Here is a 17,811-nt window from a genome sequence, read left to right as displayed (position 1 = left end):
TTGAAATTCAGGCTCTCTGAGATAACATTGTTTGGGGATGGCATCTCAGATCCAAATAATTAAGGTTGAACTACCTGTCAGAGTGATTCAGTTTGGGCGTTGTTTCGGAGTAAATGTTCTAAGGAAGAGTTTTGGACATGGGAGAACAAAGCTTGTTCCCTAAGGAGCGGATCAGCGCTAAGATCACCAAAACGTTACCTGGACGCACATATAGGCGAGCACCGTGTGCCTTTTCTCCACAGGGTGTGGTAATATCCTACAGGTCTGGCATGCCATCGTTGCAAAATTGAGACCTGAGGGCAGCAGTTGAGCCAGCGGACTTCACTTACGCATTCTCTGCTCTGTCCATCTGTCATGGACATGCCCAGCTTAGTTCTGTGGTCATTGTATAGGAATGCCACCAATGTCATGTCTCTAAATAGAGCTGAAGCACATTGATAAGATACGGGGTCACAGCTCGTTGAAAATGGTGAAGCATCTTCCTGAGTGCACATCATGATGAAATTCTGGTATTTATGGATTCTGCCATCACTGTATAGGAATATCATCAGCTCACCCCTAAATAACTAGCGGGGAAGGTAAAGCCCATTGCTAAGGCACAGTGTCATCACACTGTGGGATGTGAGATGCATCAAAAACACAGATTCCAAATCTTTATTTCCTGTCATAATTTTTGGGCATACTTATGTGCTTTTAAGGTCAGTGGTACAGCTCAGAGCCCACCATAGCTCACAACCTCTGGAGAACAGGACTTAAAACTGCAGCCGGGACTAAGGATATTTCATATTGCCACTTATATACGCACTACTGCACAGCCAAGCCAAGCCACAGAGGTGCCTGTGGGTGCTTATTGCTAATGGGGGTTCTGAGAGTGCAGAGTGCTTGGCATGTGTCTGTCCCTGGGGCTTCCCTGGCAAGCCCCTGGCTCAAGTAGGTCCTGTGTAATGACACAGGGCACTTGGGATTAGATCAATGGACGACAGTCCACTCAAGATGAAATATGTACATTTAGGAAGATTTGGGTCCATTTGCAGTATTGGGGTTTTGGTTTGTTTGGTTGGTTTTGGGGGGGATGGGTTCCTTTCTGGTCACCAGGTTTACCAAACATGTGTTGCTGTGTTGTGCCCTGTCATAGACTCTTATTGTAGCTCGTGAACACCCCTTTAGTTGAGTCGCTAGACCAGAGGTTCTCAACCTGTGGGTCACGACCCCTTTGGAGTCAATTGACTCTTACAGTGGTCGCTTGAAACCATTGGAAGACACAGATATTTACATCACAGTTCATATCAGTAGCAAAACCTTAGTTCTGAGGTGCCAGTGCAATACTTTTATGGCTGGGGGGGGGGGTCACTGTGACATGACGAAGTGTATTAAAGGTCACAGCACTAGAATTGTTGGGTACCGGTGCTCTACACAATAAGCAAGCCTTTTCTGCTCATTGAAACTCAAGGTTTTGTCTTTAAACAACCCAGTCTTTAACCGTTGTAGTCCTCTTTGGGAGGCCTTGGAGACGTGTCAGTAATAGTAGGCACAACTCCTTGCAGCAAGTGTGCACAAGGAGCCGTCCCACCTGCCTTACACGCACTATCCCGAGGCCATGTCATTGTCACGCTCTGAAAGGTGGCTTCAGTGTTTCCACAGGTGAGAGATGGACACTCAGAGTAGCTGAGTGACCCGTCCAGTTCTGTGCAGCCAACTGACAGCACATCCACCTGACCACAAGCTGTGTTCTCACGTACTCCACCTGCTGCCTAAGGTCCAGATGGCCACAGAACTATTTATTGTGGAGTTTGGGTGCCCTATAGCCTGCTCCCCAGAGTGCAGCCACGCTTGGCACAATTAAGCCAGTGCCACTCAGGATTCCATAACCCAGCAAAGACTGTGTGATCGACAAGCCAGGGCTCGGCTGCCCCGGTGACCACAGCTCATCGACGGCCAGCTTGTGCCATTCAGGACACAAGAGCAGAAGCAAGGACAGGGCCTGACATTCTACAAGTCACATCAGTAGTCTTGCTCCAAAGACTCCCCTCGGGGGTGCAAGGGCCACCATGTCCCCAGGGGGTCACCTGGTGAGCCTGAGCTTTGAGTGTGGCTCCTGTAGGGACTGCTTGCTCTGGGGCCCAGGTTTGTAGCTCCACATTCCCGATGGCTGCTGGCCCGAGGAACTGGTGAGGTGCTCACATCCAGCAAAGCCACAGGAAGATGGTGAGGAACTCAGGGTAGCAGGGGTGTAAGGCCACCAGGCTGGGGTCCTGGCCTCCAGAGGATCTCGAGTCTCTGAAGGTAAAGAGTTCCGTCTGACTGTTGACTGCCAGGGCCAATCAGTGAGAAGGGACAGGAAGTGCCTCAGTGCAGAGCCCACAGGGAACTTGAGACCAGCAGAGTAAGGGTATGTCACAGCCGGTCCTTTTCTTCCTCTCAATGGCTCTCTGACAGACACACAGGCTGGAACCAGAATGAATGAGAGAGGATGCAACCTTGTAGAATTCTTCGGTGTTTTACTTCAGACTTGGTCATGGTGTTTTGCTTATTATAATTTTTTTAAAGATTTATTTATTTATTTATTTATTTATTTATTTATTTATTTATTTGTGTATATGAGTACACTGTAGCTGTCCTCGGACACAGCAGATCCCATTACAGATGGTTGTGAGCCACCATGTGGTTGCTGGGAATTGAACTCAGGACCTCTAGAAGAGCAGTTGGTGCTCTTAACCACTGAGCCATCTCTCCAGCCCTATAATTATTTTTATTTTTATTTTATTTGTTGTAATCACATTAGCTAAGAGCTGCTGGCCAGTCTTCTAAAGTGACTTACCCTTCGGGAGGATGGGTAGGGAGTTAGGGAGACGAGCTTTGAAGTCAAGGCAGAGTGCCCAGAAGGGTCAACAGATTGTCAGGCCTGTTTCTCTTATATTCCAACCTGAAAGGACAAGAGTCTGTGGCTGCTGGGTTTTTATGGACCTCTTGTTACTCTGAGAAAGCTCAGTTTCAGTTGAAGGCAGAGATTTTGTGGTATCTGATCTTATAATAATTGTTTAAGAGGGCCTGGACAGAGCTGGGCTGCCGGAACAGAAGAAGAAGCTGCCATTTGTAAACAGATAGCACTGGAAAACCAGTGCCAGCCACTTGGACCTGCCTCCCAGCAGGGGTTCGCATGCAGCCGCAGCTAATTTTATTCCTGTGGGGTTGCCACATGAAGCCTGGCTGGGATTTAAGGCACTCCCTCCTCCAAAACAAAGTTCGGCCCATCCTTTCCCCTGCCCCAGTTCAGAGCTCTGAAGGGAAGAAGAATGGTAGGGTCTGCCTCTGTTCCAGGCGCACTGAGCAGGGCAGGAGAGGGGCTCTTTCTCCAGGAGCTCAGAGCTGTGGGTAAAAGCTCTGTTCCCAGGAGGGGAGCAATTCTGTCAACTCAAGCACTTCACTCCACTTGGCAACAAGAGAATCTCGGAGGTTTCCAGCCCTCTCTGCTCTGGCACAGGTTGTCACAAAGCCCCTCTCTGTCCTTCTCTAACCACCCAGCTCTCAGCAAACACAGGTCACCATGGCCATCGAAAGAGCCAGTGGTTGTCTCCTAATGGCACTTTATCCTAACCGCAGCTGTGGCATAGGACAAAAACCCGGTGGTGGCCATGCAAGACCATGTGGAGGAGCAGAACCCACCGCCTCACCGGGTACCAGGACTACTGCCTGCTCTCCAGATGCTCACACACACATGTGCGACCTTTTGTACACCAAGCCGTGGATTAACTTAGTGACCAAAAAGCTCTGGCTTTGCAATCAAAACCCATTCGTTCTGGCCGTGGCAGTCTTCCTGGAGAAAACAGTGGTAGCTCTGGAGCACGTGAGGTAGAAGTGAACCAGGCACCATGTTGGCCAAAGGTGGCTTCCGAATGGACTAGCACTTTTCATCCCTGTGCCCCCTGATCTTCAGGGGTTTGACCCATTCTGGTCCCACAGATGCACTTCAAGGGACCAGAGCACATTTGGCAATAGCAGCCATGCAGAGCCGGGGTTTTCCTAGGGAGTGGGGTAAGTGGGAGCTAAGACTCAGTGACATCATCCTGTCTCCTGGTGTCCCTTCATAACAGTGAGACCACTGCTCTACATGGTGTAGTTTGATGTGGCTTATTTGTCTCAGTTAGGGTTTACTGCTGTGAACAGACACCATGACCAAGGCAAGCCTTATAAAGGACAACATTTAACTGGGGCTGGCTCACAGGTTCAGAGGTTCAGTCCATTATCATCAAGGCAGGAGCAGGGCAACATCCAGGCAGGCATGGTGCAGAGCTGAGAGTTCTACAACTTCGTCTGAAGAATGCTAGTGAAAGACTGGCTCCCAGGTAGCTAGGACAAGGATATTAAAGCCCACACCCACAATGACACACCTCCCAACAGTACCACTCCCTAAGCTGAGCATATACATTATTCCAAGCAGGTGAGACTGTTAGTAGAGATGAAGGTGGTAGGTGTTCCCTAGGCTCTCGGGACACCAGAATAGGCATGACAGGCCACTGGAGGTCTAAAATTCATCCAGGCAGCAGGGGTGTTGCCACTGATGGAAACTGTTCCCACACCCACCCCCTCAAATACTTGCTATCCTCCCTGAGATCTGTCTCCCACTCCTTCCTCCACAGACTACTGGTGCCTAGATGACCTGTACCGAGAGATGGTGAAGCGCTACGTGGAGACGGTGGAGAAGCTCTCAGAACATCGGCCAGACCCTTCCACTATCGAGGGCTGCTCCCAGCTGAAGCCGGATAACTACCTCCTCGCATGGCACACGCCCTTCAGTGAAAAGGGTCAGGAACCTTTCTGTTCAGAGACAGAATCTACAGTTAGGGACCCTGTGAGTGTGGAGGCTGGCAGCCCACCCTGACACTTGGTGTGGCATTCCTATCTGTCTGGATAAGGTCCTTTGGCGGGCAGGGCATCCCCTGTGAGCTCTCCAAGCTTGCTTCAGCATCTCTTAAGGATGCTGTCCATGTGACATCATGCTCCCTCAGAAGGGTTTTTGCTACCCATCTCCAGTTTCCTTTAAAGACTATGTCCCGCTGCCTTTCCTTGAAGCTTGTGTTATGGTAAGGAGAAGTGCCATCTGTGTTCATATCTCCTGTGTTCTATGCCATGTTCATGGGACACACATATAGGCAGCCACAGCTCCCGCCTCTCAGAGCTTCTCCTCCCCTTGTGCCTGTCTCGTGTTGGTACCCCCCCCCTTTATAATAGTGAGCCCACAGATGTGCATTTACCCTGAAGGGAGCAGAGAGCACATGTGGGTGTCACACTGTCAGCCCCGCCTCCCCAGCTCCATCAATCTGGGGACCTGGGCTCACTCTTCCCAAACAGAAGAGGAAGTGCTGAGAATTAGGATGTCTCTGAACTGAAGGGCAGGAGAGCAGCAGAACACTCGTGGCAGAACCAGGCCAGACACTGATACCCTGAGTAGGCCAAGAGAGAACAACCCAGTAGAGGCGCGGTGTGAGTGGTATAGACGTTACCAGAGGAGAGATCATTTGAACAGGTATGAGGGAGTCACGACTAAGGGTAGCAGTTTAAACAAGTATAGCAGGACTACTGTTCTGTTCCCATTTCTGTGCCTGGAATAAAATACCCCCGATGAAAGTGATGTAAAGGGGAGGGGGGTTATTTCAGCTATGGTTCCAGGTTACAGACCATCATCATAGAGAACTCAAGGCAGGAACTTTAGTCAGCTAGTCACCACACCCACAGTCAAGAGCAAAGAGAAATGAATGCATGTGTTTTTACTTGTTTGCTTGCTTGTGCTCAGCTTGATTTTTTCCTCTTTTAAATGTTCAGGACCCCTGACTAGGAATGGTGCCGCCCACAGTGGACTGGGTTTTCCTATATCAATTAATTTAATTAAAACAATCCCCACAAATATGCCCATAGGTCAACCTAGTGTAGGCAGTTCCTCGTTGAGACTCTTTCCAGGTTATTCTAGATTGTGTCATGTTGACAAAACTGACCATCACAGCTACCAACCAGGAAGACCTCAGGGTCACCACTGTGGTACATGAGGAGGCATACAGAGCTTCCTCCCAGGCAGGGCAAAGTGCTGTGAACTCTTGAGAGGGAAACCCAGTACTATCTGTCAGAACTCTTTAATGAAAATGCATTTTGATCTGACATTCTACTTCTAAAAGTCTTAAACACCCATGACGGTAGCGTGGTAGAGCAAGCATGCAGCAACGTGTGTGACAGTGACCCTTGTACCATCAGCTGTACTAGCAAACACCCGGAAGACAATGGGAAAGTTAATTATATATCAATGCAATAGAATGCCTCATAGGATATTTAAAACCATGAAATAGATCTGCGTGTCGAGATGTGGAAATTCTCAGCTATAAATTGGTGGGGAAAAAAAAAAAAACAGGATTCCAGGGCTGGAGAGATGGCTCTGTGGTTAAGAGCACTGGCTGCTCTTCCAGAGGTCTCGAGTTCAATTCCCAGCAACTGCATGGTGGCTCACAACCATCTGTAATGGGTCCAATGCCCTCTTGTGGTGTGTCTGAAACAGTGACAGTGTACTCACACACATAAAATGAACAAATAAATCTTAAAAAAAAAAAAAAAAAAAGCAAGATTCCAGCCACTTCCCGTATTTATGGAAAGGACATGCACGTGGAGAGAGTTAATAGACTGCACACACAGAAGGCCTCTCAAAGGACAGTAAGAAGCCTTCACAGAAGAAATAAGAATATTTGTGTTTTGATATACGGAAGTGCAGCACATACATGAAGTGCCCGAGGAGGAGGCCAGAAGAAGACTCTATGCCAATAATAACTTAATGAGAGTTTTAAAAGAGAAAATCTCCCAGAAATGGTGGCTATATAACAAGACTCTGTTTCAGGGGGGAAAAAGGGAAGGAAGAAGAGAGAGGGGGAGGGGGAGGGGGAGGGGAGGTGAAAGGGGGAGGGGGAGGGGGAGGGGAAGGGGGAGGGGGACATATGAATGAAGGAAGCAGAAATGTCCGATTTGACACTGCTTCCGGTGTAGCCTGAGTAGAAGCATATCACAAGCCTGCCCTGGGCCAAGAAAAAATCCGTTTTCAGGGGCTAAATAACTCCACTTTCTCGTGACCTGGCCCAGGTTCTCTCTTGGCCAGGATTCCCACGGCCTTTACTGCTCACTCACTCAGTGATTCTGCGTAGACCTCATACTTCAGAACTTGTAAATCCGGGACTCCCACGGGTCACAGAGGCAAGCCTGAACTCAGGCGTCTGTCACCCATGTAGGTTCAGGATTCGGAGCGGCCACCAAAGCAATGTGCATTGGAATGCGGTACTGGAAGCCAGAGCGTCTGGAGACCCTCGTCGAAGTCAGCATCGAGTGCGGTCGGATGACACACAACCACCCTACAGGTAAAGAGCTGCCCTGAACGGGGCCGAATGGGTGCCGAACGGGTGCTGGTCTGATGCCGGCGATGATCCGCTTGAGGACAGAAGTGGCATCAAGTGTGGTTATGTTGGGAAAGCCATGCAAGGGAAAGAATTCCCATCATTCATGTAAGAACAAAAAATAGGGGTATAGGTCTTGAGGGGAAAACTGAGGGGTTCCAGTCGGTTCTATGAGCTGATGCCCTTCTCCACTGCCTGGCCTGTGCTGGGTGCCTCTCTGCTTAGTCTCTGGTCCCTGTAGCAGCCCTGAAAAGGTGTCTTGCCTATTATACAGAGGGAGAGGCAGAACCCACAGTCCTAGAGGTGGGTCTGTTTGGACTCAGAAAGCCACTGGCCCGGGGTTAACAAAGCTGTATCTCAATTCCTGTTCTCTCCAGGTTTCCTTGGGTCCCTGTGCACGGCACTGTTCGCCTCTTATGCAATCCAGGGAAAACCACTCGTACAGTGGGGAAGAGAGATGCTGAAAGCACTTCCCCTGGCAGAGGAGTACTGTAGGAAGACCATCAGGCACATGGCGGGTGAGCCTGACTTCCTCCCACCCCAGCGCCTTCAGCTCACACAAAGCACATGTGCTCACACTCAACTCAAGTCCCACACCAGCCGCCCAAAGGCCTAAAGAAGTCTTGGTCAGTGCGGGAAGGGCTGACTTCACACAGGTCCTCACTGCCTCAGGGCAGACACTGCTCCAAGTAGCATCAGGACCTCAAGGGGAACCCCAGCCTTATGAGAGAGCGGCTTCTTCCTCAGTATCCTGAGGTCTCAGTGACGCCCACTCACTGCCTCTTCAGACACCAAAAAGCGGACTGAATCCCGCCTACATTTCACACAACCTAACCTGTTCTTGACCGAATAGATGTATCCCATGACATGCGCTTCCATCTGTATCAAGATGGGTCCCCGTGCCATGAGTCCCCAGAGACAACTAAAGGCACGTTCTCTGGAGGTTTCTATCTGTCCTCATCAACCCAGAGCCTGTCAACCTTTTGGATATGGTCATCCTATTCATCAGACATCCTGGGAGCACTGTGGCTTTCAGGGTCTGACGTACAAGGAGCAATGTATACCCCACCCTCTCACCTGCTTGGTTCAGGAGTGTGGTACATTAGACAGACACAGGAACCCGAAGGCAGGACAAGAAAACAGTGTTCACTCCCCAGGCCATTGAGTATACAGAACACGCTGTCACCCCAGGGCTGCTCTACATGCTACGAGGGATGTGTGAGTGGGGGTTGTAGGTGGCTCCATGTGTCCTGCCATCCACTTAAGTAGATAAGCCACCAGGGTGTCCTAGAAGAAGGAAGGTAGTGAGCACAGGGCCAGGGCCACAGCTTCTCCAAGACAGCATGAAGCTGAGCGGCTCCTGAGCAGTCCCAAGAGTCACCACAAGGGGGGACATGCTCTAGAGGGTTCCAGGAGAACTTTACAAGGACACAGAACACAGAGGACACCCACTTGGCCTCAGCCCTGGGGGAAATGGCACCCAAAGGATGGTGCCAGGCGTTGGAGCTAGCTCATCTCTGAACAATCCGACCGACCTTCACCTACTTCACCTACTTCACCTACTTCACCTACTTTACCTCCAAGGAACATTTATGTCATTAATTTTTAGTTTAATCCGTCATTCCCTGGTTCCCCTGGTTCCATCATTCCCATGTCTCCCAAAGTTCTTCCAATGCTACCCATAGTGGGTGAGCAGTTTCTCTCACCCTCAGCCTCTGTGCACCACCCTGGAGCCCCTTTCCTGTCCTCTGCTGGCCATAGACAGAAAACAGGTTCTAGATTTCTACCTTCAGCTATGTCCCCCAGTCCTTACCAGTCCCCAAAGGCCCAGGCATTCCCCACCCTTTGGCACAGAGAAGGACACACTGGGAACCTTCCAGAGCAGGCACCCCCGCTTGCTGCTGCCATGTCTCTGGAGGTCTCGGTCCTCTGTAATATGAGTGGCTGCTGGCCACTACCCAGCTGGTACCCTCTTCATCAGATGGACCACAAGTACTTCAGGTTACCTAGGGCTTGGGTTTCAGGCTCTCAGTAATAATGAAACTGCCCCTCTCACTCTGCTTGCCCAGGTTTCAGTTAATCAAAATACAGACTTCCCTATTGATTTTGTTTTGGATTTCTGGGCTTCTTAGGGTGTTTTTTTTTTTTTTCGGGGGGGGGGGTCTCTTTTCAGTAACTTATGCATGCTAGGCAAGCCCTCTTAACTCTGAGCTACATCCACTAATTAATTAAAATTACAGACCCACAATCCCCCTGCAATCACTTTCTGCTTTAGAGAGCAGTTAAGTAACCCCGGTGTTGTTTTGCATACTCCCCACCGCCTGAGCTACTTCTGGAAGCAGCCAGTACCTATCAGAGCTGCTTATTTTTGGCACAGATTCGCCATCCCCACAGCTGCAGCTGGGGGAGGGCATTCCTTCCCCTGTCTCCGTGCCCACCCCTGAGGCACCGTCAGCCCACCTGCCCTGTGCTTGCCTCTAGAGTACCAAGAACACTGGTTTTACTTCGAAGCAAAATGGCAGTTTTATTTAGAGGAAAGAAAAATCAGAGAAGACGCAGAAGACAAAGCCACCTTTCCCGACAACTATGACGCCGAGGAGAGAGACAAGGTGAGTTCAGCCCCAGCCCTGAGAGATGTCTGTGCTCCGTGGAACTCAGCCAGGACACAGCAAGAGAGTGAAACAGAATGGCGGGTGGGCGGCAGCCACAGGGACGGACTGGGATCTTTTCCTGGACTTACATTGACCCGTGGTTCTCTTCAGACCTACAAGAAATGGAGCTCAGAAGGCCGAGGGGGACGGCGTGGCCACGACGCCCCCATGATCGCCTATGATGCCCTTCTTGCTGCAGGGAGCAACTGGACTGAGCTGTGCCAGAGGGCCATGTTTCACGGAGGTAAGACGTCCTCCTTTGGTATGGATACTTCCAGAAGGTACTAATCTGTACTCTGAAGCACTCGTAGGTGTTTAGGGTCTGCAGACATGGGGTTCAGTCACAGACCCAGAATCCAGGCTCATCTCCATTGCTGGACACACCCTGCAGCCTCTGACTACAGCACACAAACAACTGTGGCATGTGGGCCACAGATACGGTTACAGTAACCTACTTTGATGTGACCCACATGCCTGCCAGGCTCATAGGTGACCACGGTCAGGACAGTGACCAGGCACAGGGACTCTTCTCTCTCCAGCCATCCCTTCCTTCAGAGCTGGCAGGTTTCTGAGTTTGTGTGAAATGATTCTCTTCCTAAGGCAAGTTGTCCCCCCGTAACCCCCCACTCCATGGGCTTACCAAGTGTGAAAACAAATGATAAGAACTGTGCAGAACTCCACAAACACTAGGCTCACCAGTGTTTGCTGGTGCACAGTACTTCAGCTAGGACAACCCATGTCCACACTGCTGAAGCCAGCCGTGAACTCCCAGAGGAGCCAGGCTGTGAGGAGGGCAGAAGGAGCTGAGGCAAGGTGGGGGGAGTCACCTCATAGAGCCCGTGCAGGCAGGAGCATCTTGTACAGACAGGAAGGCAAAAAATGCACGCATTTGCGTGCCCCTTGTCCTTGCAGACAGGGACAGAGTGAGCTCAGAGGATCTAGAATATGAGCCGCCAAGTTCTGAGGCAAGCTAGGAGCCGAGGAAGGCTGCAGGGTGCCCGGCATGGCCAGGAGAGGCAGCATGGACCTGGGAGGCTGAAAGACTCTGACAAGGAAGTCACTGCCCTTGTAATTGCCTCTGTCCAGGACAGATACATCTTGGTGAAGTTGAGCATGTGGCCAGAGCCCTAAGATGCCAGTGGAGTTCTGCGTGGGACCAGAACATTGTCCCACAAACTATGTCGAGTTCTTCATCATTCTTTCTACTCTCCTTGGAAAACTCAACCAGTATCAGGGCCATCCTGGAAACAGGCTTTAGTGGGAGAGACAGAAAAGCTGTGGGAAGTCAGGCCTGGCTAGTGCGGCTCTGTCGTTCCTGCCATTCCTGGGTGCCTGTGTTCAGGCCTCTCCCAGGACCAGTACCCAGGTCTCTAGGTGTATCTACTCTGAGAACCACGGCCCTGACCTCCCCTCCATCAGCCCTTGTGGTCCCAGCCTCATTCAATCTGGTTGCTCGAGCCACTGTGTGTACACAGGTGTGTCTGTGCTAGCACATGAGAGTGAGCCTGGAACACTACCAGGACTCAGAAGCGGCTTGGGGTCAGAGGTCACATGGAGAGGAATCACAGGCAGTGCCAAGGTTCCCAGCCAAAGAGACAAGGGCCACATGACTTAGGTGCCACAGCCCAGATGTATTTTTCTGTTAGAACTGGGAATTTCTTGAAGCTTTATGTACTGCATAAATGCACTCAACTGCCCTCCTTGCAACTGACTTTTTAATGTTAATATACACGGGTATGTTTTCATTGGAATTATTTTGGATTATTTCTTGTATAGATTTCCATGAACATGTCTTAGTGTATAACACTTTGGATGGTTCCTCAAAATATTTTTTCTCATTAATTAATTTATGTATTCGCTTTATATCCCAATATCAGCACCCCCCCTCCCAGTCCACCCTTCCTTCCCCTATCCCCCACTCCCCTTCCTCTGAGAAGGGGCAGGCCCCCACTGGGTATCAATCACCCTGCCTGGCACATCAAGTCACTACAAAACTAGGTGCATCCTCTCCCACTGAGGCCAAACAAGGCCCAGTTAGGGGAACGGGATCCACAGGCAGGCCACAGGTTCAGGGACAGCCCCTACTCTGGTTGTTTTGGGGAACCATATGAAGACCAAGTTGCACATCTGCTATGTATGCGTGAGGGTGGGGGGAGGGCTAGGTCCATCCCATACTCACTCTTTGGCTGGAGGTTCAGTGTGATTTTTAAAACTGCGTGAGACTGCAGGAAGCAGGCAGCCTTGAGAAGTGATTCTGAAGAGGCTGTAGAGCTGGGAGGGGCTCAGCAGGCAGTGGGCGGCTTAGTGTGAACAGGGCTCTGAATTTGATCCCCGGCACCACGCACACGCATACCCACATGTGCACGCACACCCACACGTGCACACACATACATACACACAAGAGGCATGGTGTCATATCTCTGTAATCCAAGTACTTGGGAGATGGAAACATGAGGGTTGTGAGTTCAAGGTCACACTTGGCTACATAATGAGTTTGAAAGCAGCCTGGATCACATCGGATTCCATTTCTTAAAAAGCTGTGTGTTGAGACAGGGAGCCTGTGTGGCGCAGCAAGCAGGTAAAGGCAACTGTAGCCAAACCTGATAACCTGGGTTTAATTCCAAGTCACAGTAGAGGGAAAGAACCAACTCCTTCATACAGGCTCTGGGGCACATGTGCACACCCACATACACATAATAAATAAATGTGCTAAAATCTTTTTTAAATGGGGGAGGGTGCTGGTGACGGGATCAGTGGATCTCAGTTGGTAAGGTACTTGCCTAGCATGCACTGAGCCTTAGGGTCAATCCCCAGCACCTCATAAGCTGGCTGTGATGATGGCATGTGCCAACAATCCCAGCGTCAGGGACATAAAGTCAAGAGTTTGGGAGTTCAAGGCCACCCTGAGCAGCTAAGACCCTGACTCAAAACAAAGTATGGGCCGGAGAGGTGGATCTGCTGTTAAGTGTCCTTGCCGCTCTCACAGATGGCCTGAGTTCTGTTTCCAGCATCCACACAGTTACTCACAACCACCACTGATCCTAAGTCCAGGGGCTTTGATATCCCTTTTGGACCTCCATCGGCAACAGACACACATACGGCACACACGCATCCGTGTAGGCAAAGCACTTATATCCATAAAATAAAACTAAGTTTTAAAGAAACAAAGAAAAGTAGGCGGCGGCTGACTTTAACACAAGCCAGAGAAGGAAAGGCCGTGAGACACGATATCAGAAACAGCTGCCCGGTGCGTTCTGCACATTCAGCTTTAAGGACAATCTTATGAATTGTTATCTATGAGGTGGGTAGCATATTTATGGAGTGTCTTAGTTAGGGTTTTCCTGCTGTGAACAGACACCATGACCAAGGCAAGTCTTATAAGGACAACATTTAATTGGGGCTGAGATGGAAAGGGGAACCCCTGTAGAGCAGAGATGGGCTTGGTGCTTACAACTGTGACTGCCTCAGTAGCTGGCAGCCCACGGGGTCCTGTACATTTTGAGAGAGGGGACTGCAGTGTGCCCCTGGCTGGCCTGATAGTCACTTTCTAGCCTTGGCAGGACTTGAACTCATGAGTATACCCACCTCAGCCTCCTGAGTACTAGGATTACAGCTTGTCTACCATTCTGCATGCCTTCTTCGGGATGGTCTCAGAGATGTGGGGGAGCAGGCTTAGTCAGTGGGGATCCCCTCTAGGATGCACTTGTGTTTGCTGTTTCAGGAGAGAGTGGAGCGACAGGGACGATCGCCGGCTGCCTGTTCGGGTTGCTGCACGGCCTGGCCACTGTTCCCCGGGGCTTGTACCAGGAACTGGAACACAAAGGCAGACTAGAGGATATGGGCACAGCCCTGCACCGCCTGTCCACAGAAGAAAAGTAAAGTGTTTCTCACATTTCCCCTCCCAGAGGGCAGCCCGTAGCGCCCGTGCTCAGGGTTAGAGCCTCCCCTAGGAGAGGGTAGATGTGTGCAGTCACCACCCGAGGAGCACACACCTCCCCTCCAATAACAAACCCTCTTTGCTGTGTAAAATACATTGTCCTAAGAGAAGATTTTTCCTCACCCTCTCTGAAGCGTGGTGCTCTGCCCCTCCCCCCACCCTGTCTCTTGTGCTCACTACACACAAACCTCCAGATGGTTGGTGACAAGCTATCTCCTGGACAACAGGTGTATTCCCTCTGCCCCAAGTCCAGTGATGCTGGATCAGCACTAACAGCACTAACAGCCGTGGCTCTCCATTGGAGAACTTTCTTCTGTTTTCCCACCGCCTAGCTGTATCTACCTGAGACCCTGCTGGCACACTGTGAGGTGGGGCATCTCTCTTCTGAAGTCAGATTCTTTCATGTCTCATAGTAGAGGTGGTTGGTGGCTTCAGGATGTACCCAAATGGAGTAATTTAACCTTTTTACCATGTTTTGGTCACTAATACTTTACTGTAATCTTTATGAACATTGAGAAAGCCAGGCAGCAGATGATCTTCTGGGTCACATGCGGCACCTTTGGTAGGTTAGATCCATGTCGGAGGAAGTCTTTAGCCATGGTGTCCCATTCCATGGTGTTTCCCCAGTACGGGTTGGCTGGGAGTGTGGAGAAGGTGGACACACGCTCCTCCAACCATGACTTTCAACACGGTTTTCCTCCGTTAGTGACGAGAATGAAGCCAGCCACCATTGATGACAGATGGCTGGGGCTGTGCCTGGGCAGCACAGCTGGGGCTGTCCTGTTGGTCCTGTGTCCTTTTCACATGAGGACTTGTCTCTGAGGAGAGCCAACACTGTCTGCAGTGAGAGGCTGGTGGGGTCCCTTTGAAGCTCTGATGGGTGGGGACAGAAAGCATCCACTTGTTGGAATCTGCACAGCCTATAGGATGCAAACTCTCCTGGGGCCTCACCTGCTTCTGAGGAACAGTTAAATGGGATGTGGGGATGCCTCTCTTTCCCCTGTGGTTTATATCTAAGTAGACAGCTGGGCAAATGGCTGCAGACTTTATTAGCAAAGGGTGCCACCACAGGCTTAGGGATGTGTTGGGACTTCTTGAAGCTGCCCTGTCCCAGGTATCTTAGGGAACTATCCTGTATTTATGGTGAAGAAAGCGTGTCTTGGGACATAGCAGTTGTTTTTTGAGAGTACCTGGCTTCCATTTTTTGTGGTCAAGAGTAGAGTCATATGGTGGACAGGTGTGTGGTGCTTGACAATGAGCAGGTCTCTCTCTCTCTCTCTCTCTCTCTATCTCTCTCTCTCTCTCTCTTTCTCTCTCTCTCTCTCTCTCTCTCTCTCTCTCTCTCTCTCTCTGTGTGTGTGTGTGTGTGTGTGTGTGTGTGTGTGTGTGCTTTACTAATTTTTTTGATTTGAGAAAAGGTCTCCATATAGCCCTGGCCTAGAATTCACTATCCAAACTAGACGAGCGTCATACGCACGGAGGTTTGTCTGCCTTTGCCTCCCTGGTACTGGGATTAAAGGCATGCGTCACCATGCCTAGTTAAATTGTTGGTTTTATTTTGTTTTGTTGGGATAGGATTTCACCGTGTAGCCTGGGATGGCCTCAGACTCATGATCCTTCGAGTGTTCTCAGTCTTCCCCGCACTGGTTACAGGCTTGTGCCACCACACTCAGATGACTTCCACAATCTCTTGTGCAAACAAATCAGTCTCCCAAAGCACAATAAGTCGTGCTTCGTTCTGGGACCATTGCTTTGCTTTCCTAGTTCTGATATTGTGGTGCAGACAACATTTTTATTGTTCCCTAGTTTAATTAGTGAGTGAGGAAGTAGCTACATCTTATGAGTATAGCACCTTATGAGTCTAATACCTGAGACTAAGGGACTGTTGTGTGCTCTGCTTCAACACAAGGTCAGCACCTCTGTGCGTTAGATTTTGGAGGGATTGGTGTTTATTATTCTTAGGTGACAAATGGGGATAACTTACGTGTAGGGGTCATAGATGCAACCTTCTGTACCCATTTTCTGCCTAAAACACCTGAAGAGCATCTGTTGTTGGTCTAGAGGCACAAGCATGTAGGTTGAATCTGGGCGTAGACTGAGACGTCTTGGTTTCTGGAGAAGGTGATCTCAGGAAAGATCTGTATTCCAGTGTGTTCTCAAGAATGTGTGTGAGCTTCTGCCTTGGTGCCCAGCAAAGAGTCATGTTCCCTGAAGAGGAATAAGCATTATGTGGTGGACAAGGCTGGTCGAGAGATACAAGGTTTTGGAATTCTGGTTAATTTAGATGAATTTACCTAAATTCAAGAAAGAGAGAGGGGAAGAGAGAGACATAGTGGCAGAGAGAGAGAAACAGAGAGAGGGGTGAAGAGAGAGGAAAAGAGAGGGACGCAGAGAGAGAGAGAGAGAGAGAGAGAGAGAGAGAGAGAGAGAGAGAGAGAGAGAGAGAGTTTCAAGGCCTTACGTGTGCCAGACAGGTGCTCCATTACTGAGCCACAAACCCAGACCAAGGTCTTTCATTTATATTTGAAATTATTTTCCCAAGGTGTTTATATCTGAAAGCCAGATAAGAGGTGGATATTGTGGATGGCATTCTTTTCTGACAATTGGAGGGTGGAAGTCTGCTAGACAAGATGATAGATTCCTCAGAAAGTTTGACAAATTAGATTCTCAAGCAGGTTGCAGTGGTAGATAGTTATAATATCAGTACTTTGAAGGCAGAGGCAGGAGGATCACTAGTTTGAGGCCAGCCATAGCTACACTGATGGTGCAAGGCCAGAGCTGCATGGAGATAGAGAGAGAGACACACACCTTGGAAGGAAAATAAAAACCATCAACAACAAACAGCTTACATAACACCAGGTACAATTCCTCCTCTGCCACTCTCAGCTGGAGTTCAGCCAGTTTCCAGTCTCAGCCAGTTAAGTCCCAGAGCTGTTTGGGTGCCTGGCTTCCCCAAGTCTCTGCTGTGCCCATGGTAATAACAGTCACTACTGTCAAGTGTGTATCTTCCATTAACCCAGGTTTCCGTGAGGTAGATAGTGTCGAAGAGCTTGTGTTGAAGGTGGGAAAGTATCTGGAGGCCAGAGTGGCTCACTTGCGAAAGAGCGGTAGTCGGAGTTTAACTCCCGTGTCTGACAACACACACATGTCACTCTGCTCCCTGGCCCAGGCAGCCTCTGTGCCGTCCATAGCCTCTCTTCACTGAAGGTAGATGGAAAACCAGCCCAAGAGCCAGTGCTAATATTGGCGATGGTGGTGCACACTTTTAATCCCAGCACTCAGGAGGTAGAGAGGTTCAGGGCCAGCCTGGTCCACAAAGTGAGTTCCAGGACAGCCAAGGCTGCACAGAGAAACCCTGTCTAGAAAAACAAACAACAAACAAAAAAATCCTAAAATGTCTGCTAAGTTGGAAGTGTGTTTTAGAACACTGAGCTAGCGTTGCTCTGATGTTAAAACTGCCACTGGGTTGATTTACTTCTTGCTATTAGATAGAAATACTTTGAGAGCACACTCGGGATGTTGCAACTAAAGAGTCCACACGAGTGTGAGGGCCTGCACCCCAAGGTGGCCACATGTGAATAAGACACCAGTGCTGTACAGAGCCCAGCACTGCCCTTCTCAGTCCCTTGCTAAACTCACAACAGACTTGTATTATTTTAGGGCCAGAGCAGGTGGGTCCAAGACTGTAGCCTTTACACAAGGCTTTGGAGGACATCTTTGTGACCTACTTACCCTTCCATGGTTCCTGCCCAGGGCCATCACTCAGGGCCACCACCCTTCTTCCTCGGGCGGGTGTATGACT

General features: G+C 49.9%; 1 protein-coding gene across 1 annotated transcript in view; it reads left to right on the top strand.

Moving 5' to 3' along the window:
* The window catches only part of Adprhl1 (ADP-ribosylhydrolase like 1), a 32,721-nt gene that overhangs the window by 765 nt on the left and 14,145 nt on the right, over positions 1-17,811 (top strand). The window contains exons 2-7 of the mRNA XM_034520032.2: positions 4,638-4,802; positions 7,260-7,385; positions 7,799-7,939; positions 9,903-10,030; positions 10,184-10,316; positions 13,794-13,947. Coding sequence (XP_034375923.2) covers positions 4,638-4,802; positions 7,260-7,385; positions 7,799-7,939; positions 9,903-10,030; positions 10,184-10,316; positions 13,794-13,947 — 847 coding nt within the window. The remainder of the gene's footprint in view (positions 1-4,637; positions 4,803-7,259; positions 7,386-7,798; positions 7,940-9,902; positions 10,031-10,183; positions 10,317-13,793; positions 13,948-17,811) is intronic.

This window comes from Arvicanthis niloticus, chromosome 16 (genome assembly GCF_011762505.2).
Source record: "Arvicanthis niloticus isolate mArvNil1 chromosome 16, mArvNil1.pat.X, whole genome shotgun sequence".
NCBI lineage: Eukaryota > Metazoa > Chordata > Mammalia > Rodentia > Muridae > Arvicanthis > Arvicanthis niloticus.
Note: the sequence above shows the minus strand (reverse complement) of the source record. Positions and strands in the feature narration are given on the sequence as shown.